The sequence below is a fragment of the Coregonus lavaretus genome (assembly GCF_964263955.1).
Source record: "Coregonus lavaretus genome assembly, chromosome: 8".
Lineage (NCBI taxonomy): Eukaryota > Metazoa > Chordata > Actinopteri > Salmoniformes > Salmonidae > Coregonus > Coregonus lavaretus.
This window is the reverse complement of record NC_139995.1, coordinates 3,279,964-3,307,395: the sequence shown is the minus strand read 5'-3', so window position 1 is coordinate 3,307,395 and position 27,432 is coordinate 3,279,964. Positions and strand designations below refer to the sequence as shown.

The window sequence follows — 27,432 nt, the reverse complement described above, 5'->3', positions numbered from 1 at the left end:
TATCTCAGACTGGCCAATAAAAAGAAAAGATTGAGATGGGCAAAACAAACACAGACACTGGACAGAGGAAGATAGAAAAAAAGTGTTATGGACAGACAAATCGAAGTTTGAGGTGTTCGGATCACAAATAAGATCATTTCAGAGACGCAGACCAAATGAAAAGATGCTGGAGGAGTGCTTGATGCCATCTGGCAAGCATGGTGGAGGCAATGTGATGGTCTGGGGGTGCTTTGGTGGTGGTAAAGTGGGACATTTGTGCAGAGTAAAAGGGATCTTGAAGAAGGAAGGCTATCACTCCATTTTGCAGCACCATGCCATACCCTGTGGAAGGCGCTTGATTGGAGACAATTTCCTCCTACAACAGGACAATGACCCAAAGCACAACCCTATTGAGCTGTTGTTGGAGCAGCTTCACCGAATGGTACGTAAGAAGTGCCCATCAAGTCAATCTAACTTGTGGGAGGTGCTTCAGGAAGCATGGAGTGAAATATCTTCAGATTGCCTCAACAAATTAACAACTAGAATACCAAAGGTCTGCAAGGCTGTAATTGCTGCAAATTGAGAATTCTTTGACGAAAGCAAAGTTTGAAGGACACAATTATTATTTATATTAAAAATCATTATTTCTAACCTTGTCAATGACTACATTTCCTATGCATTTTGCTGTATTTCCTATTCAAACTCATTTGATGTATGTTTTCATGGAAAACAAGGACATTTCTAAGTGACCCCAGACTTATGAACGGCAGTTATATATATATATATATATATATATATATATATATATATATATATATATATATATATATATATATATATATATATATTGCATGGCGTTTGCAACGCCAGGGTTGTGGGTTCGATTCACACGGGGAGCCAGTATTAAAAAAAAAATTATGTATGCACTCACTAACTGTTAGTCGCTCTGGATAAGAGCGTCTGCTAAATAACATTTTTTTTTTATGTTTAAAATGTAGATACATACATATCCATACACATATCCTTTTAAAAAATGTATTTTCCTTTTACCCCTCCCCTAATTGGAGTAAACTAGTGAACAACAACGGTTAGGCCTCTATTTCCAATTTATACATACTATATACATTTTATGGACACAGTCAATTTTACAATAATTCTATTTTGTTTGTTTTTAATCTCCCCTCAACCTCTCCGATCATTTTCATGATGTCCATCCGGTTTGCCTCTACAGTGGGGAGAACAAGTATTTGATACACTGCCGATTTTGCAGGTTTTCCTACTTACAAAGCATGTAGAGGTCTGTAACTTTTATCATAGGTACACTTCAACTGTGAGAGACGAAATCTAAAACGAAAATCCAGAAAATCACATTGTATGATTTTTAAATAATTAATTTGCATTTTATTGCATGACATAAGTATTTTATACATCAGAAAAGCAGAACTTAATATTTGGTACAGAAACCTTTGTTTGCAATTACAGAGATCATACGTTTCCTGTAGGTCTTGACCAGGTTTGCACACACTGCAGCAGGGATTTTGGTCCACTCCTCCATACAGACCTTCTCCAGATCCTTCAGGTTTCGGGGCTGTCGCTGGGCAATACGGACTTTCAGCTCCCTCCAAAGATTTTCTATTGGGTTCAGGTCCGGAGACTGGCTAGGCCACTCCAGGACCTTGAGATGCTTCTTACGGAGCCCCTCCTTAGTTGCCCTGGCTGTGTGTTTCGGGTCGTTATCATGCTGGAAGACCCAGCCCCGACCCATCTTCAATGCTCTTAATGAGGGAAGGAGGTTGTTGGCCAAGATCTCGCGATACATGGCCCCATCCATCTTCCCTTCAATACGGTGCAGTCGTCCTGTCCCCTTTGCAGAAAAGCATCCCCAAAGAATGATGTTTCCACCTCCATGCTTCAAGGTTGGGATGGTGTTCTTGGGGTTGTACTCATCCTTCTTCTTCCTCCAAACATGGCGAGTGGAGTTTAGACCAAAAAGCTCTATTTTTGTCTCATCAGACAACATGACCTTCTCCCATTCATCCTCTGGATCATCCAGATGGTCATTGGCAAACTTCAGACGGGCCTGGACATGCGCTGACTTGAGCAGGGGGACCTTGCGTGCGTGCAGGATTTTAATCTATGGCGGCGTCGTGTGTTACTAATGGTTTTCTTTGAGACTGTGGTCCCAGCACTCTTCAGGTCATTGACCAGGTCCTGCCGTGTAGTTCTGGGATGATCCCTCACCTTCCTCATGATCATTGATGCCCCACGAGTTGAGATCTTGCATGGAGCCCCAGACCGAGAGTGATTGACTGTCATCTTGAAATTCTTCAATTTTCTAATAATTGCGCCAACAGTTGTTGCCTTCTCACCAAGCTGCTTGCCTATTGTCCTGTAGCCCATCCCAGCCTTGTGCAGGTCTACAATTTTATCCCTGATGTCCTTACACAGCTCTCTGGTCTTGGCCATTGTGGAGAGGTTGGAGTCTGTTTGATTGAGTGTGTGGACAGGTGTCTTTTATACAGGTAACGAGTTCAAACAGGTGCAGTTAATACAGGTAATGAGTGGAGAACAGGAGGGCTTCTTAAAGAAAAACTAACAGGTCTGTGAGAGCCGGAATTCTTACTGGTTGGTAGGTGATCAAATACTTATGTCATGCAATAAAATGCAAATTAATTACTTAAAAATCATACATGTGATTTTCTGGATTTTTGTTTTAGATTCCGTCTCTCACAGTTGAAGTGTACCTATGATAAAAATTACAGACCTCTACATGCTTTGTAAGTAGGAAAACCTGCAAAATCGGCAGTGTATCAAATACTTGTTCTCCCCACTGTACATGCCTTATCCCCCAAACTGTGCTCTTTCACAAATGTTCTCAACCTATATAGTTATTATGGACACAGTATGTTTTACATTAGTGATTTTGTTATTAGTTGTTATTAGTCCCAACCTTCTGCTCCATTCAACCCCAGCCATCTATCTCTTAACACCATCCATATTGGATTTCTACTTGCCATATACAGTGGAGAAAAAAACTATTTAGTCAGCCACCAATTGTGCAAGTTCTCCCACTTAAAAAGATGAGAGAGGCCTGTAATTTCCATCATAGGTACACGTCAACTATGACAGACACATTGAGATTTTTTTTTCTAGAAAATCACATTGTAGGATTTTTTATTAATTTATTTGCAAATTATGGTGGAAAATAAGTATTTGGTCAATAACAAAAGTTTGCAGGGTTAGCTCCAGGTAAATATTGCAATCCTTCAGCCATTCCTGGATCTGTGACCAAAAACAAGCTACAAATGGACAGTTCCAAAACAAATTATCGAATGATTCTGTTTCTTCACAGCAAAATCTGCAGAGTTGGGAAGATTGTATCCCCCATATAAAAAACACTATTGGTTGCAAGGATTTTGTATAATAATTTAAATTGAAAAATTATAGGTTTTGAATCCAATGTCGTTTTGCGTATCAGTTCATAAACACTATGCCATGGGATCGGTACGTCAAAAATCTCTTCCGAAGTATTTTGCAATCTATATGGGACGGCTGTCAATCCTTAGGTCCTTAAATGAAACTGATAAACCTTTTTATTTATCACAGTTTTCCTTAACCAATTATGTTCTTTAATGCAAGGCCGACAGACAAGTTCCTTACTTTCTCCTCCTTCCACTTTCCTCTTCCATTTTTGCGGTAAGGCTGCAATTATTTTGTTGTAATTTTGGGTAGAGCAGACATTTCCATATGTTTTTGTTAGCTGCATGTGTGACATAACTCCACCAGTCCTACCGATGATATCATTTACAAAGATTATACCTTTTTTAAACATTTTGTCAAAAGAAAAAGGTTTTTTGTCAATTAGTATATTTGAGTTTAACCACAAAATTTGTTGCATTATTTGTTCTGTCATTTCTGGAGGATTAAATTGAAATTGCAACCAACTTTCTATCGCTTGTTTTAGAAATAGTGCTATCTGGGAGATTATTTCCTTTTCAAATAACTGAAAGTGAGTGGTTGTAATCTGAATAAAGGGAAAAAGGCCATTCTTGAACATTGGGTGAGACAATCTTACTAATTTTCTAGAGAACCAGTTCTGATTTAAGTATAACTTTTGTATGACTGAAGCTTTTTGTGATAGGTCTAATGCTTCAATATTTAATAATTTATGTCCTCCGAATTCATATACATTATATAAATAGGCCCGTTTAATTTTGTCTGGCTTGCCGTTCAAAATAAAATGGAATATTTTTTTCTCATATACAGTGGGGAAAAAAAGTATTTAGTCAGCCACCAATTGTGCAAGTTCTCCCACTTAAAAAGATGAGAGAGGCCTGTAGTTTTCATCATAGGTACACGTCAACTATGACAGACAAATTGAGAAAAAAAAATCCAGAAAATCACATTGTAGGATTTTTAATGAATTTATTTGCAAATTATGGTGGAAAATAAGTATTTGGTCACCTACAAACAAGCAACATTTCTGGCTCTCACATACCTGTAACTTCTTCTTTAAGAGGCTCCTCTGTCCTCCACTCGTTACCTGTATTAATGGCACCTGTTTGAACTTGTTATCAGTATAAAAGACACCTGTCCACAACCTCAAACAGTCACACTCCAAACTCCACTATGGCCAAGACCAAAGAGCTGTCAAAGGACACCAGAAACAAAATTGTAGACCTGCATCAGGCTGGGAAGACTGAATCTGCAATAGGTAAGCAGCTTGGTTTGAAGAAATCAACTGTGGGAGCAATTATTAGGAAATGGAAGACATACAAGACCACTGATAATTTCCCTCGATCTGGGGCTCCACGCAAGATCTCACCCCGTGGGGTCAAAATGATCACAAGAACGGTGAGCAAAAATCCCAGAACCACACGGGGGGACCTAGTGAATGACCTGCAGAGAGCTGGGACCAAAGTAACAAAGCCTACCATCAGTAACACACTACGCCGCCAGGGACTCAAATCCTGCAGTGCAAGACGTGTCCCCCTGCTTAAGCCAGTACATGTCCAGGCCCGTCTGAAGATTGCTAGAGTGCATTTGGATGATCCAGAAGAGGATTGGGAGAATGTCATATGGTCAGATGAAACCAAAATATAACTTTTTGGTAAAAACTCAACTCGTCGTGTTTGGAGGACAAAGAATGCTGAGTTGCATCCAAAGAACACCATACCTACTGTGAAGCATGGGGGTGGAAACATCATGCTTTGGGGCTGTTTTTCTGCAAAGGGACCAGGACGACTGATCCGTGTAAAGGAAAGAATGAATGGGCCATGTATCGTGAGATTTTGAGTGAAAACCTCCTTCCATCAGCAAGGGCATTGAAGATGAAACGTGGCTGGGTCTTTCAGCATGACAATGATCCCAAACACACCGCCCGGGCAACGAAGGAGTGGCTTCGTAAGAAGCATTTCAAGGTCCTGGAGTGGCCTAGCCAGTCTCCAGATCTCAACCCCATAGAAAATCTTTGGAGGGAGTTGAAAGTCTGTGTTGCCCAGCGACAGCCCCAAAACATCACTGCTCTAGAGGAGATCTGCATGGAGGAATGGGCCAAAATACCAGCAACAGTGTGTGAAAACCTTGTGAAGACTTACAGAAAACGTTTGACCTGTGTCATTGCCAACAAAGGGTATATAACAAAGTATTGAGTAACTTTTGTTATTGACCAAATACTTATTTTCCACCATAATTTGCAAATAAATTCATTAAAAATCCTACAATGTGATTTTCTGCATTTTTTTTCCTAATTGTGTCTGTCATAGTTGACGTGTACCTATGATGAAAATTACAGGCCTCTCTCATCTTTTTAAGTGGGAGAACTTGCACAATTGGTGGCTGACTAAATACTTTTTTTCCCCACTGTATCTTGCATATCTTCATTTCCATCATTGTCAGCAGTTCATGCAAAGGATTGTTACCTATAACCCGGATTGACATTCTATTACATTACATTTTTGTCAAGCAATTATTATTTTAGCAAACAATTATTGTGGTTCATCCTATATTCTCCCTAATATTCTTACCCCCTTGCAACAGATGTGGGATACACACACACCCACACACACACACTCTTACACACTCAACCCCTTTCCTCCACAATCAACCATAAGCTCACATACTCAATGGCTGTTACTCAACGGTTGTTACATCCCAGAGCCCAACACAAGAAAGGGCCTAATTTACAAATGCATATACAGTTACAGCTGTTTGAGAAAGCATGCAAGATTGAGCAAAAATTGACAACAATGTGAGATTTGATTAATCTATTTAATCTATGTCAAGTCCTAGGTGATGAAGATCAGATCCACCCTCTTCACCTGAGACACAAACACTCTGGTCCCCTGTTGTAACCATTTTCCCAAGCATCTCTGTGCAGTCAGACCTTTGATTATTTTGTGCCACTAGGGCCACAATAATATACTCCCTCTATGATTGTCTGAGTGTGGCCCCCTCCCTATGGGTTGCTGCAGCCAGTCTTGCCAGCACTGCCACTAACTGGGTGGGGATACTCCACCGGAATCATTACCGGCTAGGTACAGTGGGGAAAAAGTATTTAGTCAGCCACCAATTGTGCAAGTTCTCCCACTTAAAAAGATGAGAGAGGCCTGTAATTTGCATCATAGGTACACGTCAACTATGACAGACAAAATGAGGAAAAAAAATCCAGAAAATCACATTGTAGGATTTTTAATGAATTTATTTGCAAATTATGGTGGAAAATAAGTATTTGGTCAATAACAAAAGTTTCTCAATACTTTGTTATATACCCTTTGTTGGCAATGACACAGGTCAAACGTTTTCTGTAAGTCTTCACACGGTTTTCACACACTGTTGCTGGTATTTGGGCCCATTCCTCCATGCAGATCTCCTCTAGAGCAGTGATGTTTTGGGGCTGTCGCTGGGCAACACTGACTTTCAACTCCCTCCAAAGATTTTCTATGGGGTTGAGATCTGGAGACTGGCTAGGCCACTCCAGGTAGTGTGTTACTGATGGTAAGCTTTGTTACTTTGGTCCCATCTCTCTGCAGGTCATTCACTAGGTCCCCCCTTCTGGTTCTGGGCTTTTTGCTCACCGTTCTTGTGATCATTTTGACCCCACGGGGTGAGATCTTGCGTGGAGCCCCAGATCGAGGGAGACTATCAGTGGTCTTGTATGTCTTCCATTTCCTAATAATTGCTCCAACAATTGATTTCTTCAAACCAAGCTGCTTACCTATTGCAGATTCAGTCTTCCCAGCCTGGTGTAGGTCTACAATTTTGTTTATGGTGTCCTTTGACAGCTCTTTGGTCTTGGCCATAGTGGAGTTTGGAGTGTGACTGTTTGAGGTTGTGGACAGGTGTCTTTTATACTGATAACAAGTTCAAACAGGTGCCATTAATACAGGTAACGAGTGGAGGACAGAGGAGCCTCTTAAAGAAGAAGTTACAGGTCTGTGAGAGCCAGAAATCTTGCTTGTTTGTAGGTGACCAAATACTTATTTTCCACCATAATTTGCAAATAAATTCATAAAAAATCCTACAATGTGATTTTCTGGAAAAAGAATTCTCAATTTGTCTGTCATAGTTGACGTGTACCTATGATGAAAATTACAGGCCTCTCTCATCTTTTTAAGTGGGAGAACTTGCACAATTGGTGGCTGACTAAATACTTTTTTCCCCCACTGTACAAGGTCGTCAAGATTCTCATTAGCAGCTTTGAGAATTTCCTTGTATATTATGCTCTCCCATCAGGGGGCTCTGGCTTTGTAGAACCAACCCTGCCAGGCAGGCTCAGAATCTTCAGGGGGCGGTGCTGCTCTAGGTCTCTGACTGCATTTATCTTTCTGTTTTGGCTGCATATTGGCAACTTACAGCAGGCCCATAAAACAGATAGAGACTTCTCTTTGGTGTATGGGTCGCTCAGGTGGATGTCTAGGGTATAGGGTTGGAGACCGTTCCATCATGATAGGACAATAAAAAATAAATTAGATGTATACTTTATTGTAAAATGTATATCCCTTATCTGCACAAAATTTAAAGCTCTCTCTCACAACCCCTGCTGACAGACACACATTGGTTCTGGGATATGCAACCATTTCCTTTCTCACTCACTTAACGCCACACTTTTCCAAACCTAAAAAACGCACACCACACCTTCCATCACAATATATCCATACATACCCACATACTGTGCCTTCTATGTCTTCTGTTTGCTATGTTTTTATCTCCACTATGTTGATTGAGTACTTTTGTGTTCTAATTAGGTATATTTGAAGATGCATTATTTTGCTAGTTATCCTTTCTTCTAATGCCGTCTTATCCCTTTATAAAATACTATAAATGTGTTTTATTATTACGATCCCTACCATGGCTAGTATTGGGTGTTCCATTATTCGACTCCTCTATTAGAACTTTCAGAATAGCCATGGAGTAGTCTTTGTGTTGCGGAACATTTGGTTGTCAATATACAGTTTATCGACTACGAGAGCAACGCGCTTCCCTTTTAATCTGCAATCTCCCTCGGGAACTGATCATTCATGCCTATTTTTGTGCCAGCAAGTCTTTTACCTAAGCTTTTAACCATTACTTTATCCTTAAAGCAAATTTGGCAACAATTGGACGCTGATATCTCTGTCCTCTTTGTCCGAAACGGTGTACACGTTCAAGTAGGATTTTATCGACAGCATCGAGTGGGATTTGAAGCGCTGTAAGAAGTCCTTCACAATTTTTTCTGGATTCTCTCCTTTTTCTTGGATACCCGTAAGTACTAGATTTTCTCTCATAGATCTAGTATTTATGTCTAGTAAGGCTTCTCTCTTTTAGCATTTTGTATCTTTCTCCATTATCGCAGCTTTTTCATCACTCATTTCAAGGCTTGCCTTCAACTCCTTTACATACTTACTGACTAATTGTAGTATGCCCATATTGTCATTTATCGACTTCAACAGATCGCTTTCCTCACTTACCAGTCCAAGTGGTGAAAAGCATAAATCATCTGTCTCCGTCGAGGAGACGCGTTCTCTTGGAGATTGATTCTCCATGTTTACCCTCCATCATGTTCTAGTGTTGCTTGTTGTTGTAATATTTGTCGATACATTTCTCTAGCCTTATGATTTGTTTTGTGTTATTATCCAGATTGAATGTTATTACCCACAAGTGTATGAAGTGCTAATATTTAGTCTAACTTACTGATATTGAATATTACATTTTTATATTGAGGTAATTTGAACCACTGTGTTCAGTACGCCATCTTGTCTTGTGTTATTGAGAGTGGTGTGTCAAAATCTCCCATTCTTCTCTGCAGATCCTCACAAGCTCTATCAGGTTGGATGGGGAGCATTACTGCACAGCTATTTTCAAGTCTCTACAGAGATGTTCGATTGGATTCAAGTCTGGGCTCTGGCTGGGCCACTCAAGACATTCAGAGACTTGTCCCAAAGCCAGTCCTGTGATGTCTTGGCTGTGTGCTTAGGGTTGTTGTCCTGTTGGAAAGTAAACCGTCACCCCAGTCTGAGGTCCTGAGCGCTCTGGAGCAGGTTTTAAACAAGGATCTCTCATATTTCCCTCAATCCTGACAAGTCTCCCAGTCCCTGCCACTGAAAAACATCCCCACAGCATGATGTTGCCACCACCATGCTTTACCGTAGGGATGGTGCCAGGTTTCCTCCAGACGTGACGCTTGGCATTCAGGCCAAAGAGTTCAATGTTGGTTTGATCAGACCAGAGCATCTTGTTTCTCATGGTCTGAGAGTCCTTTAGGTGCCTTTTGTTGAACTTCAAGCTGGCTGTCATGTGCCTTTTACTGAGGAGTGGCTTCCATCTGGCCACTCGACCATAAAGGACTGATTGGTGGAGTGCTGCAGAAATGGTTGCCCTTCTAGAAGGTTCTCCCATCTTCACATAGGAACACCGGAGCTCTGTCAGAGTGACCATTGGGTTCTTGGTCATCTCCCTGACCAAGGCCCTTCTCCCCCGATTGCTCAGTTTGGCTGCTTGGCCAGCTCTAGAAAGAGTCTTGGTGGTTCCAAACGTCTTCCTTTTAAGAATGATGGAGGCCACTGTGTTCTTGGGGACCTTCAAATGCTGCAGAAATGTTTTGGAATCCTTCCCCAGATCTGTGCGTCGACACAATCCTATCTCGGAACTCTACGGATAATTTATTCGACCTCATGGCTTGGTTTCTGTTCTGACATGCACTGTCAACTGTGGGAGCTTATATAGACAGGTGTGTTCCTTTCCAAATCATGTCCAATTAATTGAATTTACCACAGGTAGATTCCAATCAAGTTGTAGAAACATCTCAAGGATTATCAATGGAAACAGGATGCACCTGAGCTCAATTTCGAGTCTCTTAGCAAAGGGTCTGAATATTAATGTAAATTAAAAAAAATATAGACATTTGCAAATATTTATAAAAGCCTGTTTTCGCTTTGTCATTATGGGGTATTGTGTGTAGATTGATAAGGACAATCATTAATTTAATCCATTTTAGAATAAGGCTGTAATGTAATGAAATGTGGAAAAAGTCAAGGGGTCTGAATGTATTTTAGTCAAGGCCTACCCTATTTTACTATTGCTGTACATATACTATTCTTCAGATATTCTAAATATTCTATCCATATACTGTCTGTATTGTCTATACATTCTTCACACATACATACATATATATATATTTTTTATTGCATGACATAAGTATTTGATCACCTACCAACCAGTAAGAATTCCAGCTCTCACAGACCTGTTAGTTTTTCTTTAAGAAGCCCTCCTGTTCTCCACTCATTACCTGTATTAACTGCACCTGTTTGAACTCTTTACCTGTATAAAAGACACCTGTCCACACACTCAATCAAACAGACTCCAACCTCTCCACAATGGCCAAGACCAGAGAGCTGTGTAAGGACATCAGGGATAAAACTGTAGACCTGCACAAGGCTGGGATGAGCTACAGGACAATAGGCAAGCAGCTTGGTGAGAAGGCAACAACTGTTGGCACAATTATTAGAAAATGGAAGAAGTTCAAGATGACGGTCAATCACCCTCGGTCTGGGGCTCCATGCAAGATCTCACCTTGTGGGGCATCAATGATCATGAGGAAGGTGAGGGATCAGCCCAGAACTACACGGCAGGACCTGGTCAATGACCTGAAGAGAGCTGGGACCACAGTCTCAAAGAAAACCATTAGTAACAGACTACGCCGTCATGGATTAAAATCCTGCAGCGCAAACAAGGTCCTCCCGCTCAAGCCAGCGCATGTCCAGGCCCGACTGAAGTTTGCCAATGACCATCTGGATGATCCAGAGGAGGAATGGGAGAAGGTCATGTGGTCTCATGAGACAAAAATAGAGCATTTTGGTCTAAACTCCACTCGCCGTGTTTGGAGGAAGAAGAAGGATGAGTACAACCCCAAGAACACCATCCCAACTGTGAAGCATGGAGGTGGAAACATCATTCTTTGGGGATGCTTTTCTGCAAAGGGGACAGGACGACTTCACCGTATTGAGGGGAGGATGGATGGGGCCATGTATCGCGAGATCTTGGCCAACAACCTCTTTCCCTCAGTAAGAGCATTGAAGCTGGGTCGTGGCTGGGTCTTCCAGCATGACAACGACCCGAAACACACAGCCAGGGCAACTAAGGAGTGGCTCTGTAAGAAGCATCTCAAGGTCCTGGAGTGGCCTAGCCAGTCTCCAGACCTGAACCCAATAGAAAATCTTTGGAGGGAGCTGAAAGTCCGTATTGCCCAGCGACAGCCCCGAAACCTGAAGGATCTGGAGAAGGTCTGTATAGAGGAGTGGACCAAAATCCCTGCTGCAGTGTGTGCAAACCTGGTCAAGACCTACAGGAAACGTATGATCTCTCTAATTGAAAACAAAGGTTTCTGTACCAAATATTAAGTTCTACTTTTCTGATGTATCAAATACTTATGTCATGCAATAACATACAACATTTCCAGATTCCGTCTCTCAATGTTGAAGTGTACCTATGATAAAAATTACAGACCTCTACATGCTTTGTAAGTAGGAAAACCTGCAAAAGCGGCAGTGTATCAAATACTTGTTCTCCCCACTGTATATATATATATATATATATATATATATATATATATATATATATATATATATATATATATATATATATATATATATATATATATATATATATATATGGGAACTCCTTCAAGACTGTTGGAAAAGCATTCCAGGTGAAGCTGGTTGAGAGAATGCCAAGAGTGTGCAAATCTGACATCATGGCAAAGGGTGGCTATTTGAAGTATCTCAAATATAAAATATATTTTGATTTGTTTAACACTTCTTTGGTTACTACATGATTCCATATGTGTTATTTGAAATGTTTTATGTCTTCACTATTTTTCTACAATGTCAAAAAGTGTCAAAACTTCTGACTGGTAGTGTATATAAACAAGCTTTTCGCTACACCCGCAAAAACATCTGGTAAATATTTGTATGCGACCAAAACAATGTCATTTGATTTTGGTATTCCCAGGCGGTCTCCCATCCAAGTACTATTCAGTCCGGACCCTGCTTGTTCAGTGTGGTATGGCCACAAGTGTATGTCAAAAGGTTTTCCTACTAATTATGTTCCTCCTTTTGAAATGTTAACATGTTTCCGAACTAAATCCAAGATGTATTGATGTAGCCAACTAACGTTAACTAGGTAGCTAACTAGCTAGTTAGGTAGCTAGCTAAGGTCAGCTAGCCTGCTTCGCTAGCATTATAGTGATAATGATAAGTTATCAAAATATACATAGCCAGATACATAACCAGCAGTGTCTAGCTATACTCACCACCACTGGTCGTGGGTATGACCGTTGACAGCCAGCAGAGGTGGTAGCGTTGGATGCCATCTGACCATCTAGCAAGATTGTTGGAACTGCTTTCGCAGTTAGGGTCATCTTGGTATGGAAGCCCATTTCCACTTGGTTGAAGTTGGAAAAACATTCCCGAGCAAAATCTGCATTGCAAACAAAGCTAGCGTTACTTGTGCTGACTCGGGTACTGACGAATTCCAATCACCTATTGCATATGGTAGGGTCCTTAGATAGCTGTGCATCCTAGCATGCATTTTCGAACCCGAAGGCATGGTCACGGCTAACACTGCCAACTACTACTATTACTACTACTACTACTACTACTACTACTACTACTACTACTACTACTACTACTACTACACTAACGCCAATAATAATCTAACTAGATTCTAGTGGATACTATGCTACTACTATAACTATACTGAATACGATAATGAATGGAAAATCCGTGAAAGACTTTTCACTCGGTCTCAAAGAGGATGATTTGCACGTGGAGCTTGGCCTTTATAGGGCCATTGTCATACCGTGTTTGGGCAAAAGGGGGCATGGATATTTGACATATTTGTAACCCAAACCCAACCTTCATTTACTCGTTGTGAGGCACTGAGGTACCAAATTTATCCTGTTTACACTTTGTAGTTAATTTTGACACTAGAATAAATGTTTTCAAAGGGTTAGTAGATTTGTAGGGGCAGTCCCTCTTTAAGGGATTTTAAAATTGTTTTCGTTTCACAGTAATTTTAATTTTACTGTATTTAACTGTAATTAACTGTAATTTTGCTAAAACAGCAGTCTGTTTTGATTATTTTTTATTTCAGAAAACATTATTTAAATGTCTAATGATGTTTGGATGATAATTAAGTCGATATTTTGCTATGATTGTTGCTTTTTCCAATAGTTTCAAAATGACCCCAGTTGGTAATCCATGTATGTAAAATATGTTGGTAGTATGAGAGATAACAAAGACTTATGAATTCACACATCATTTTATAATATGCCAATTCCACATAGCCTTAGCTGACTGATAAAATGTGAACACGAGATATAATAGTGACAGAGGATTTTTTTTTATCAATGTGATTATCGAAAAAGTGAATTGTCTAATGCCTGTCATATTTGGTTTAATAATTTTTCCTAATCCAGAGGGAGGCTTGTCACTCAAACTCAGTGAATCGGTCACATAATGGATTGGACTGCCCGGAGTGACATATGTTTTCCTTTTCTGCGAGCCTTTACGGTATCAGCCTAAAAAAGTCCTTGACAGTTTGTCACTGCCTTATTGAACTAGAGGGGCAAAAGCTGTCACTTTGTTTAAGTGATGCACTCCTGTTATTTAAGCCTCGTCTGCCTGCCTGACAAACCTTGGAGTAAGGGGCTGTATATAGCCTTGCACTGGTCACCTCTCCTCTCTTCTGTCTGTCTGCTCGTTTCTCCTCGCCGCTGTTCAATCTGTTGAGTTTCCTCTGCAGCGCAGGAAAAGGAGAAAAACAAGGGGAAAAAATAGAAAAGGAGCTGTGGAAGAGTTAGCTCAGTAGTGTGATTGTTATGTTTGACAGTCTTACATTGGGTCTGTCTTGTTCTAGAACACTCAGTCAGTGTCATGATCCCCTAGAGGTTATGTCTAGTTCACGGTTTGTCCCAGGGACGTCCCCAAGGACGTGTTTAGGAAGTTCTTGGGACGTTGTGTCATGATCCCCCGAAGCTCACCAGATTGTCCCAGGTACAAAACCATTATAATTAAAGTACTGAAATGATATCGGGGTTTTAAGTTAAGTGGTACGCCGTTCAGCTAAAATAGTGTACAAATCTCTAAACAATGACATTACATTTGACATGATCACTTAGTACACATTTTTCAATATGACCCCACCTGGTATTTGAATTTACAACCTCTGGATTTGGGGTATGCTGATCTTTCTGCTGGACAACAAAGTCGGTAGAATTTCAGAAGTCCCCTACACATTCATTACCTATAATACATATTTGCACAAAAGATTGCCATCTGCACTGATATTTTAATTATCAGTTAATCTGACAATTTTTTCATTGATTTCATTTACTTATTTCAGCAATTTGAGTTTTGGGTTTTTAGTGTAGTTGTTTAATGTTGGTGGGGCATATTATTCTGTTTTAATGTTACTGCTGAATCACTATGATAAATATAATAGTTATTATTGAGTGTATTTTTAACAGAGCTGAGATTTACTTTGCAATGCCAAGTGTAGGAATAGGCCTACAGGGGAAATCAGTAATTGATTTTAAAAAATTGTGGTTTAGCAGGATCATTGGAATGTCATGAACCAAGAGGTTGTGAGTTCAAATCCCAGAACGTCAGAGGGATAATGTCATGCCAAAACACTTAAGGGACCTAATGGGAAAGTTGCTGAATGTCCTCAGGACGTCCCCTGTTTGCTGGGATGATTTCCTCAAAGGTTATTTAACATGGCCATTTGCAGTGAAAGATGATTTGCCAAGATAATTGTTGCTGGGGTAACTAAACTCCTCATTTGGATGTTAAATAATAATTACTGTATGAATAAATGTATGTCAAATTGTCAGTGATGGGAAAAGTACCCAATTGTCATATTTGAGTAAAAGTGAAATTCACCCAGTAAAATACTACTTGAGTAAAAGTCAAAAAGTATTTGGTTTGATATATACTTAAGTATCGAAAGTAAATGTAATTGCTCAAATATACTTAAGCATCAAAAGTAAATTATAAATAATTTAAAATTCCTTATATTAATCAAACCAGATGGCACCATCAAAAAAATAAAACAGAACAATTACGGATAGCCAGCTCCAACACTCAGACATCATTTACAAACAAAGCATGTGTGTTTAGTAAGTCCGCCAGATCAGTGGCAGTAGGGATGACCAGGGATGTTCTCTTGATAAGTGCGTGAAATTGACAATTTTCATGTCCTGCTAAGCACTGAATATGTAACGAGTACTTTTGGGTGTCAGGGAAAATGTATGGAGTAAAAAGTACATTATTTTCTTTAGGACTGTAGTGAAGTAAAAGTTAAAGGTGTCAAAAATATAAGTAGTACAGTAACATAAAGATACCCAGAAAAACTACTTAAGTAGTACTTTAAATTATTTGTAAGTATTTTACACCACTGCATATTGTGTCAAATATGTAAGTTAAAAACACTGTTAAAAGCTCTGTTTGTGTGTGTGGGTGTCCCTTCCATTGCCAAAAGACAAAGAGCTGTGAATAGATCAGTGGTTCACCAATCAGGGCCTTGATGGACCACGTGCCCTGGGGAGAACATTTATTTGAGACCATCAGATGACGTCCCCAGGACAAACCAGGAACTAGACAAAAACTTCCAGGGGACCATGAAACCATGTCCCAAGAACGTCCTAAAAACGTCCTCTGGACAAACTGTGAACTGGACAAAACCTCCAGGGTCCCCTAGAGAACGTTCCCAGAGGGACCATCACAAGACGTCCTAAAATGAAAAATGAAAGTCCTGAGAACGTCCTAAAAAGGTCCTGACATGGTCCTCAGTGACGTCCTGAGAACTATGAGGGAACATGAGACCCACAACTGACCTTGTGGATGCCATTTGGAGCACAAATGCCCTTACTGCTTTAGGGGTCAGCAGTCTTTTTGAAGTGTACGCAGTACTATGACTGAAATGTCTGTATTTCTGAACCCCTTCCCCGTTCCCATTCTTCTCTTGTGCCGTCTTGATATATTTCAGTCCCAAATCCAGTGGAACATGACAAGAGTGATGGAAATCACTGTGTTGGGACAATATAATTGAACAACTATCTCTGTCTCTCTGTCTTCTCAGGAAACCAAAATCAACTGTGTGAGACTCGCTACTAAAGGTATGAGAACTCTTCTTATATTTTCCATGCGTAGGAAGTAAATTACTTGATGCAATGAAATCAGACAGATACATGTTTAACAACAACTCGGCCCAATGAATGCTAATTGTATTGAGCGTGATACATGTACACCTGCATAGAAGTAGACTTTCCCTATTTTAAAGGTATAAGTGACCACAAGCCCCACAATATTTTCAGTGTTGAACCTGCATGCTTTCGGTCTATACAGTCCAAGATTCTGTGCAGCTTTTCTTTTACTCTCCATTCCACTATTTTATTTTCTACGAACCATCTTTATAAAAGAACACATTAAGGATCAGTAGTATCGAAGGACAACCTCCATTAATGTAATGGATGGTGAAAAAAACTAAAACGGTTCACCCATTTCATACCATTTCATTCTTCTGTTTGATTTCCCTCTGATTTTCTTTTTAAGTTGCTGCTAATCTTTTTAGACATACATACATTTGTGCATTGACGATAGTCTTCCTATGTAGTTATTGATTTTCCCGTTTATTTTTTTGTCTGTGGCAAACATTTACCATCATCAGTGGGCTCTATCCTTTCCTTTCTTTTCTCTTGCCATCCTCCCATTATGAATTGAGCTCTTTACTGTGATTGGAGTCTACACTTGTAGACACACTGATTGCGTGTCTGCTTTGGAAAATACATGCTTTTTAAACTTTATGGCCCTTCTTCTGTTCAAGTACAAATACACGGCTTGATTATTTCAATGTGAATGCATTTTATAGTTTTATACTGTATAGAATCTAATATTAATAATTGTTAAAATGGAATTTGTGTTTCTTGAGCTTCTTGTTCGCTAAACCAAGGAAATGTTGCTGAGATTGAGGCTGTCCTAATATGGACACCATAAAAGTTTAGAGGTCCAATTTTGGATCGAAACTGCCACAAAGTTCAAACATATGTTGTGTTATTTTTCATTTTTTACTCCATCTCCTTTTTTCCTTCTTCCAGTCAGAATCAACGGTTAATACCATATTCTATATATATTATAGAATATATATAATATTCTATATATTCATATTCTAACTCAATTCCAATGTCCCATTCACATGCACTGAGAATCAAACCTCTAAAATATTCCTCTGAAATAGATTTATAGATCCGAACATGCTATTAGAAACACTTCTACTACTTTGCCTTTTTCCGTTAATGGAAGCTATCAAACGCTTGTTAAAACTAATATATTCAACCATCTATATATACTGTATAATCATACTGCCCATAGTTTTCTTCAAAGTGTTTTAGCAATATTACTTGCATTTTTTCCTACTACTGTACTAAATGTGCAATTGAAACGATGAAGGCGTCTTTTTTTAGAAACATTTTCTTTGTTTCTTTTTTCTCTCATGCATGCTGACCGGGAACTATAAACCTTGTTCTTAGTGGTAATAGGTAGGGGACAAAATACCACGCCGTACATTCTTGTCATTCCCAGTGAAGGTGATTATTGCTCGATAGACAGATTTCTTTCTTCTGTTATTTTATATACATTACTTTGGTTGTTTCCTCCTCCTCCTTCTGTTTATATTTTTATTTTCTCTCTTTCCTCATTTTAATGTATTTGTTTGCATGTCTGGTCCACAAAAGTGTAGCTGGCTGTCATTGATTCCATTGAGACTACTGTAGCTTGTTGCCCTAAATATGTATGTCCCTCTTACTATTGTCATCGTTTGTTTATTTGACAATCCCTGATATTTTTTTTGACCGATAGTTGTCTTGTAGTTTTGCTCATGGATTTATTAAGCTTTTAGGCTGTATTGAATATGTATCTATAATCCCGTTATACATTTGGTAGAAAAACAGATATAGACATAAAGAGATCATCTACCACGATCTCTTTATGATTGTTATTTGTCTGTTCTTGTGGCAAGAACATTATTTGATACTTTTTTATCATCCAAGTGCCATATGCAACAATTGTTCACTATAACTGTAAAGCAAGACCGTAAATTAAGTTATTCAGATATCATGCAAAAGATTTGCAATATGTGAACTTTATTTTCAAATCTTTAGGTCTGACTTACTGCAAGGAACGCAAAGAGTATAATTCTTGCTTTACAATAAATCAAATCAAATCAAATCACATTTTATTGGGCACATGCGCCGAATACAGGTGCAGACATTACAGCGAAATGCTTACTTACAGCCCTTAACCAACAGTTAATAGGGATGAGTCAAGATAAGCTGTAATATGTCTCTGAGCAAAACATCCAATTACTAGAGACATTATGTCAACCCCCTCCCTTCCTTTCCAAGTTGAGTCTGCATTTACTCACTGTTTGTCACCCGTGCGCTAACCCCCTGAATGGAACATCATACCAGTCAGAGAGGTGGCTACTCTCCTGTCTGGCTAGATAGAGACCAATGACCTGTTGTTGTAATGTTTATACACCTCATTTCTACACATCTATGCCATATTCCACAAGGAATCAAGTTCTAACCTTGTTCATCCATATATTGTCTGTGAACGTCAATTACCATTTAGATGTACCATACAGATTTACAGATGTACCATAGAGATTGTGTATGTAGAGTGTTGGCTGCTTGTGTCATGCTGTGTTATGATGAAATATGAGTTGCTTGCCTTGTGTAGACTTCAAAAGGATGAGGTACAATACCTCCTCCCCCACCTCTCCCCTCTCCATAACTCCAAACCTTATCACAGAGTACAGCTTGCTTGCTCTTGATTCAGAGGAAATGCTGTTTTCTCCGATGGAGGTGGTGCCCATTTATATATGTGTTGCTTTATGGCACTGTGTTTGGTGTTGCTTTCCTTAGCATCGGAGCTTTGCCTCGGTATATGGAGATCTTGAAGGGAAGTCTGACCATGTATAGTGTATGCAGACAGCCCAACCTGGTGTCTAGTCGGTAGACATTGTGAGGTGTCATGCTAAATTTGCCCTTATACACTTCGATGAATTTCCATCTACCTTGATGTGCAGTGACAAACTGTTCAATGGCCCTGACTTAAATCGGAAAATGGTTGCTGGAAATCACTTTCTGGTGTCTAGGGAAAATAAAAGGTTCCTATTTGGTTCTGATAGGATGTTATCCATTGGACATTCAATGACCACAAGGGGACGTTTCATGATGGTCAAGGGGAGGTTGCATGATGGTCCCAAGGGAACGTTCTCAGGAGACCTTTTTCTAGTTCCTTGTAAGTTACCAAGACATCACTGAGGACCATGTCAGGACCTGCGTGGACGTTCTCAGGACTTTAATTTTACTAGTCATTAGTATTTAGTATTTTATTAGGATCCCCATTAGCTACTGCTAAAGCAGCAGCTACTCTTCCTGGGGTCCACACAAAACATAAAGCATGACATAATACATAACATTAATAGACAAGTACAGCACAAGAACAGAACTACTTAAATGTAAATAAGAATACACACTTTAATATATTTATGACATAGCCTTCCATGCATCATATACTCATTATAATGTCAATACTGCAGACATTCATTTTACCATATATTTCATCCTTTGCTCTACTGTTACAATTGTTTTGTCTAAGCAGGTCCTGATTTCCTAATATCATAGCAACCTTGAATGCAGATATCCCATATTAGGACGTCCCGTGATGGTCCCAAGGGTACGTTCTCTGGGGGACCTTTGTCAAATAAAATAACATCTAATATTATTTGTCTCATGCTTCATAAAAGACAGGTGTAGACTAACAGTGAAATGCTACAGGCCCTTCCCAACAATGCAGAGAGAAAAATGTATACAAATAATAACACAAGGAATAAATACACAATGAGTAACGATAACTTGGCTATATACACGGGGTACCAGTACTGAGTTGATGTGCAGGGTTATGAGGTAATTGAGGTAGATATGTACATATACAGTTGTGGTCAAAAGTTTTGAGAATGACACAAGTATTGGTCTTCACAAAGTTTGCTGTTTCAGTGTTTTTAGATATGTTACTATGGTATACTGAAGTATAATTACAAGCATTCCATAAGTGTCAAAGGCTTTTATTGACAATTACATTAAGTTTATGCAAAGAGTCAATATTTGTAGGGTCGACCCTTCTTTTTCAAGACCTCTGCAATCCGCCCTGGCATGCTGTCAATTAACTTCTGGGCCACATCCTGACTGATGGCAGCCCATTCTTGCATAATCAATGCTTGGAGTTTGTCAGAATTTGTGGGGTTTTATTTGTCCACCTGCCTCTTGAGGATTGACCACAAGTTCTCAATGGGATTAATGTCTGGGGAGTTTCCTGGCCATGGACCCAAAATGTCGACGTTTTGTTCCCCGAGCCACTTAGTTATCACTTTTGCCATATGGCAAGGTGCTCCATCATTCTGGAAAAGGCATTGTTTGTCACCAAACTGTTCTTGGATGGTTGGGAGAAGTTGCTCTCGGAGGATGTGTTGATACCATTCTTTATTCATGGATGTGTTCTTAGGCAAAATTGTGAGTGAGCCCACTCCCTTGGCTGAGAAGCAACCCCACACATAAATGGTCTCAGGATGCTTTACTGTTGGCATGACACAGGACTGATGGTAGCGCTCACCTTGTCTTCTCCGGACAAGGTGTTTTCCGGATGCCCCAAACAATCGGAAAGGGGATTCATCAGAGAAAATGACTTTACCCCAGTCCTCAGCAGTCCAATCCCTGTACCTTTTGCAGAATATCAGTCTGTCCCTGATGTTTTCCCTGAAGAGAAGTGGCTTCCTCGCTGCCCTTATTGACACCAGGCCATCCTCCAAAAGTCTTCGCCTCACTGTGTGTGCAGATGCACTCACACCTGCCTGCTTCCATTGCTGTGCAAGCTCTGCACTGGTGGTGCCCCGATACCGCAGCTGAATCAACTTTAAGAGACGGTCCTAGCGCTTGCTGGACTTTCTTGGGCGCCCTGAAGCCTTCTTCACAACAATTGAAACTCTCTCCTTGAAGTTCTTGATGATACGATAAATGGTTGATTTAGGTGCAATCGTACTAGCAGCTATATCCTTGCCTGTGAAGCCCTTTTTGTGCAAAGCAATGATGACGGCACGTGTTTCCTTGCAGGTAACCATGGTTAACAGAGGAATAACAGTGATTTCAAGCATCAACCTCCTTTTAAAGCTTCCAGTCTGTTATTCAAACTCAATCAGCATGACAGAGTGATCTCCATCCTTGTCCTCGTCAACAACCTCACCTGTGTTAACAAGAGAATCACTGACATGATGGCAGCTGGTCCTTTTGTGGCAGGGCTGAAATGCAGTGCAAATGTTTTTTTGGAATTAAGTTCATTTTCATGGCAAAGAGGGACTTTGCAATTAATTGCAATTCATCTGATCACTCTTCATAACATTCTGGAGTATATGTAAATTGCCATCATAAAAACTGAGGTAGCAGACTTTGTTAACATTTATATTTGTGTCATTCTCAAAACTTTTGACCACGACTGTAGGTGTAGGGGTAAAGTGACTAGGCAACTACTTTGTGATCAAATCAAAATTCAAATCAAATTGTATTTGCTTTGTAAAAAAAGACAAAGAATATAAAATATATTTGGTTTTGTTTAACACTTTTGTGGTTTCTACTTGATTCCATATGTGTTATTTCATAGTTTTGATGTCTTGACTAGTATTCTACAATGTAGAAAATAGTAAAAATAAAGAAAAACCCTGGAATGAGTAGGTTGTGTCCAAACGTTTGACTGGTAGTGTACATACTATATACATTTTACGGACACAATCTATTTTACAATAGTTATATTTAGTTTGTTTTTAGTCCTTCCTCTACCCTCAACCTCTCCCATCAATTTCTGATGTCCATCCAGTTTGATTTCTATTTGCCATATATTTTTTACTGTGCTGTTTCACAAAAGTTCTGAACCTATATACATTTTACACAGTATATTTTCCATTAGTTATCTTGTTGTTATTAGTCCCACCCTTCAGCTCAATTCAACCTCTCCCATCTATCTCTTAACACCATCCATATTGGATTTCTATTTGCCATGTATTTTTAAACTGTGCTGTGATGTTTCTCAAAAGTTCTGAACCTTTCTATTCTCATAGTGTCTACAGATTGTAATTTAAAGATACATTTTTTTGCTAAAAATATTATTTAGTTTTGATCGATTGACTATGACTTTTCAAATCACCCAGTAGTGCCTCAAGCATCTTGGTGTAATGGGTGCAATTTTGGCCTGTCAATTGTAGGGGCCACAAATTCCAGAATTCACTGCAAAATGATAGAAGGTGGTCTATTTCCCAATATTTGACCAGGCCTATATCTAGTATGATCTGTACCGATGGGCTTTGCTTAGAGAAAGATAGATAAAGAAAAATAAAGCAAATAGATATCATGTTTCTGTCAACACATGCGTGGCAAGGACAACCCAAACGATCCTGTTTTTATGTCCAAAGAAGCCTGTTTCATAGCTGAAATGCTATTTGTTGAGGATAAGCACTCAGTTATTGATAGAACATTGATCATAATTTGTGGTATACATTGTAAACAAAGCAGATACATGTACGGCATGTCCTTTTTAGCCAAACTGGAAAAAAATAAGCCAGATAATGGCTTTGAAAGCCTTTAAAGTACTGCGTGTCCCCTTGACCTAAACAAACATTAGTATTGACATTTTGTTCCAACGCCTAGCCTTGGTACCGATAGCATTGTGCGTTGTTTACAGTGCTGATAAATCACATTCATCTGAGTCCATCTGACCCAATGCTGCAGTGCTCAGATTGTAATCCCGTTCGAGGCACTCAGCATTGCAGCTCTATTCTCACAGGGCTGCCGCGTGTTCTGCCAGACAATAGCCCCCCATGCAGTGCTGTTTCCTGTCAAATCCCACCACTGCCACCAATGTCACTCATCCCTGCCACCCTTATGTAATCCATCTGCCCACAGATGCGCTGTTAATAAAGTTTGACATGCTCTTTCCATTTAGATGCATTACAGGGGATTAATGTGGCAGGCTGTGGAATCAAGCCATCCCTATATGGATGAGCTTACGTTTTATTATCATGGGTTTTAGTCATAATTTCTTTTTGATACTTGATTTTTACCTCAGCCCAAAGTAAAAGGCTTTACATATTTCTTTTTAGACAAACAACCATGTCTGTGGGTGTGCAGGAATACACAGTGAGAATTGAATCATGGAAAGATTAAAATGTTTATGATGATGGATCAAGGGTTCTGTATTAGGTACCAAATGACTCAAGTCTTACAGGAACCTTGCAATTAAAAAGTCAGATTTGCAATATTCCTTATAACAACAGATATCCTCATAAAAGACAACTCAAGATGGGTATCAAAAGGGCTTCTGTGTAGATTGTGATCATTTACACTGCATCCCCTGTTGTTTCCGTGGGAACTGCAGGCATAATTGGCCTAGATATACCGTATATTGTTTATATGAAAACCTACAACCTATGTCTATGACATAATATTCCAATGAGTACAGGGTAGATAAAGGGAGATAAGAAAACAGATTGGTCGGTCAGGGCTTGTTAACTAAGTAAGTCTGATTGTTTGGCAGTTCTGGTGGTATCAAATCAGATAATTGGCTATAACAGCCAGATGGGCCCTCTATTGTTACATGATGAACTTTTGAAGCCAATCAGCTTTTGGCAGGTTGACGGCGAATCAGGTTGCAGAGTAATAAAACAACAGAGACAGAGTCACCTGAGGAAGGACGCATACCATATGCCATTAAGCTCTTCGGATACACACAAATATAGTCGTAGTGTGTTTTCCCCATTTCCCATTTTTAGGTTAAGTCTATGTAGTTTACATTCAACGTAATTGAAAATGTATGTTAGTAAGATTTTTCATAAAAAGTGTACCCTTATGCACAACTTAGCCTCTTAAGTAACTCTCCTGAGGCTGTAAATATATTGTTCTGGAAAGGTAATGCTAGGCTTTCTAGAGAGTCCACGCATATGGTTTATAGCTTTGAGTAATGTTATGGCAATGAGAGAACGGTCAGATAAGGATCCTCAACCTCTGCGACGCCTGATCTGAGGATGGGGGATATAATGAGGCCTCAGACCTTGAGTCCTTGGTGAGTGTTACTGACTCTTTGGAGAATGTTTCTGTCTACCCCTGTGTGTGCACAATGTCTTTAATAAACCTTCAAAATACAGTCGTGGTTGGCTTTATCCTTTGAATCCAGCATTTCCACACCTGAACAACCTACATTCCTAACACCACATACTGTAGAGTTAAGGGTTTATATGAGATACTGTAAGTAATTAATCTTAGGAAGGTTATGTTCAGTATACCTGTGTGTAGAAATAAAGAAAGCTGGAAAGATAGACCTCAAACTGTTTAAACCTTATGTGTCAAAAGGACATTTTTCAATCAATAATTCAGTAAATTGAAGTCCAAGACCTGCCAAGGTTATATTCTTAATCTGTTGGTTCAAAGGATATTTTGTACAAAGTGATATGTAAAAGAGATGCTAGAAATATGACAACCACACATTAGAATTAGTCTATTACTGTACTTTAATTGTTTATCAAGGTTGCTCATTCATTTTGGCATTTGTACAAAAGCCTTTCAGTGGAATAGCTCAAATGTTCCAGGAAGAGTTCTTTCATTGGATTTGAAAGGTTCTCTTTTCATTATGTGACATTGGAAGTTTGCATTTATCAAATTGGAAAGAGCTTTGTGGCTGTGTTTTTAAAACATATGCTCTCTTTTATGCTTTATTTCTGAGAACCCTTGACAATTAAGATTGAACTTCAATATAGTCAATATTTAAGCAATTGTACACAAGAAGGCGTGTCAAACGAGCACAGCTGTGCTGATCTACGGTACTCGGCTCCGCGTCGTACCTACAAACGCAGCACAGCCATGCTAAAAAAGTTGTCCTCTCATGTACAATTGCTTTAATATTGACTATGTTGACGTTCAATACAATTATGGTTCTTAATTGTGAAGGGTGCTCATAAATAAAGCATAACAGAGAAAATATGTTTAAAAACAATGTCACACAACAAAAAGAGAACCTTTCAAATCCAATGAAATAACTCTTCCTGGAACATTTGAGCTATTCCACTGAAAGGCTTTTAATAGATGTAAACATGCCAAAATTCATGAGCAATCTTGATAAACAATTAAAGCACGGTAGTAGACTAAGTGATGTCCTGGTAACTTAGAGGGAACTAGACAATGAACTTTCCCTTGGGACTATCACGTGCCATCCTAAGGACTAGTAAACTAAGGACTAAGTCCTGAGAACGTCCTAAAAAAGTCCTGACATGGTCCTCTGTGACGTCCTGGAAACGTACACAGAACCAGACAAAGGTCCCCCAGAGAACGTTCCCTTGGGACCATCATGCAACGTCCTCTTGACCATCATAAAATGTCCCCTTGTGGTCATTGAATGTCCCATGGATAATGTCCTATCAGAACCAGATAGGAACCTTTTCATCAAAATACCTTATTATAATGTTATACTGCAACGAAACTGGAACCTGTAATGAACGTCCTCTTATGGACCTTAGGTTAACGTCACGTTTTAATTTCCCTAGAACGTTCTCAGAATGTCAGTGTGATAACGTCTCGCCAAAACCCTTAAAGGGACCTAAAGGGAACGTTGCCTAATGTCCTCAGGACGTCCCATGTTTGCTGGGTTTTCACTTGTTATTCTATTGACATTTCTTTGAATATATCCATAAAAATGTTGTTGATGCATGATTTCACCAGTATCAGAAACGCTGTCGGTCTCGTCCTGACCGAAACATTAATTTTCTAGTCTATTTTATGGGACAGAGATCGCAACTCAAAATGAAACAATGTTGCAAAGGTCAGAGAGGCAGACAGGAACTTTTGTACAAACCCCCGTTGTTGCAAACCCAATGTTAGGCTAGAAGCAAGGGGAAATAATGTGTTTAATAAAAGCCTTATTGCTTTTCTTTTGTCATTTGCCGTGGTATCAAGAACAGTGCAGTGATATTTCAGATGGAACAGTAAACAAGTATTTTTGTTTCATACCCATGCTAAACTAGTTTTTTTGTATGGCTTAGAGGACGTCTCAACCAGTCACAATGATTGTTTTGACCAACCCGAATAATATATTAAGTATATATTAATTTAGTCTACTTAACATTCATTTTTGGTGTTTGGTTGTTAATAAAGTATCCAATAAATGTATTTATATCAGACCTCAATGCACCTGCTGAAAAGACTACCTTGAGTAAAAGTAGCATCTATAGAGGTTGACCATACAGTAGAAGCAGCATGTTGTGTTACCTAATGTCTCCAAACAGACAGCAATACTAGGGTGTACTTCCCATAGTCTTTGTATTGTTCAAAGCAAGCTTTTTCAGTTGTGGTTACTTTTGTAAGCTATGGAAGAAGCTGGGAGTAGCTAGCAGGACTATAAACTCGCTCAACCTATCCATTCTCTCCCTCACTGTTGTTCACTGTATGTCCAAGCTACGTCACACAACCCATGCTAACATTTTCCTGCATGTCTTTCTCAAATCATTGGTCGTTCAACATTAGTGCATTGTATATCCTCATTGTTTTAGTGTGGTGCAACTGCTCTGTTAAATGAAAAACCTGTTGCAAATAACAACTCATACGTATTAACTCAATCGCAATTTAACTTTATCTTGTTATCATTTGGAGTTTATCAATCAGGATATAGCCAACATTTCGCCAATTCCCGTAACAGCAACACTATACCTAATCATCTTTTCACTTTTCACCAAAACGAATGTCTCCCTTGCATTAGTATTAATGACCCTGCCATTTCTTTGCATGAATTTGTGATCTTGTATTTAAACAAAAGAAAGGTTTTCTCT

The 27,432-nt window shown here is 39.3% G+C and overlaps 1 protein-coding gene across 1 annotated transcript in view; it reads left to right on the top strand.

Annotated features, from left to right (window-relative positions):
* Positions 1 to 27,432, top strand: part of LOC311133416 (receptor-type tyrosine-protein phosphatase T-like) — a gene marked incomplete at both ends in the record, with an annotated part of 396,537 nt that overhangs the window by 250,276 nt on the left and 118,829 nt on the right. The window contains 2 exons of the mRNA XM_084166909.1: positions 16,597 to 16,633; positions 18,044 to 18,100. Of these exons, the coding sequence (XP_084023035.1) occupies positions 16,597 to 16,633; positions 18,044 to 18,100 (94 nt within the window). The remainder of the gene's footprint in view (positions 1 to 16,596; positions 16,634 to 18,043; positions 18,101 to 27,432) is intronic.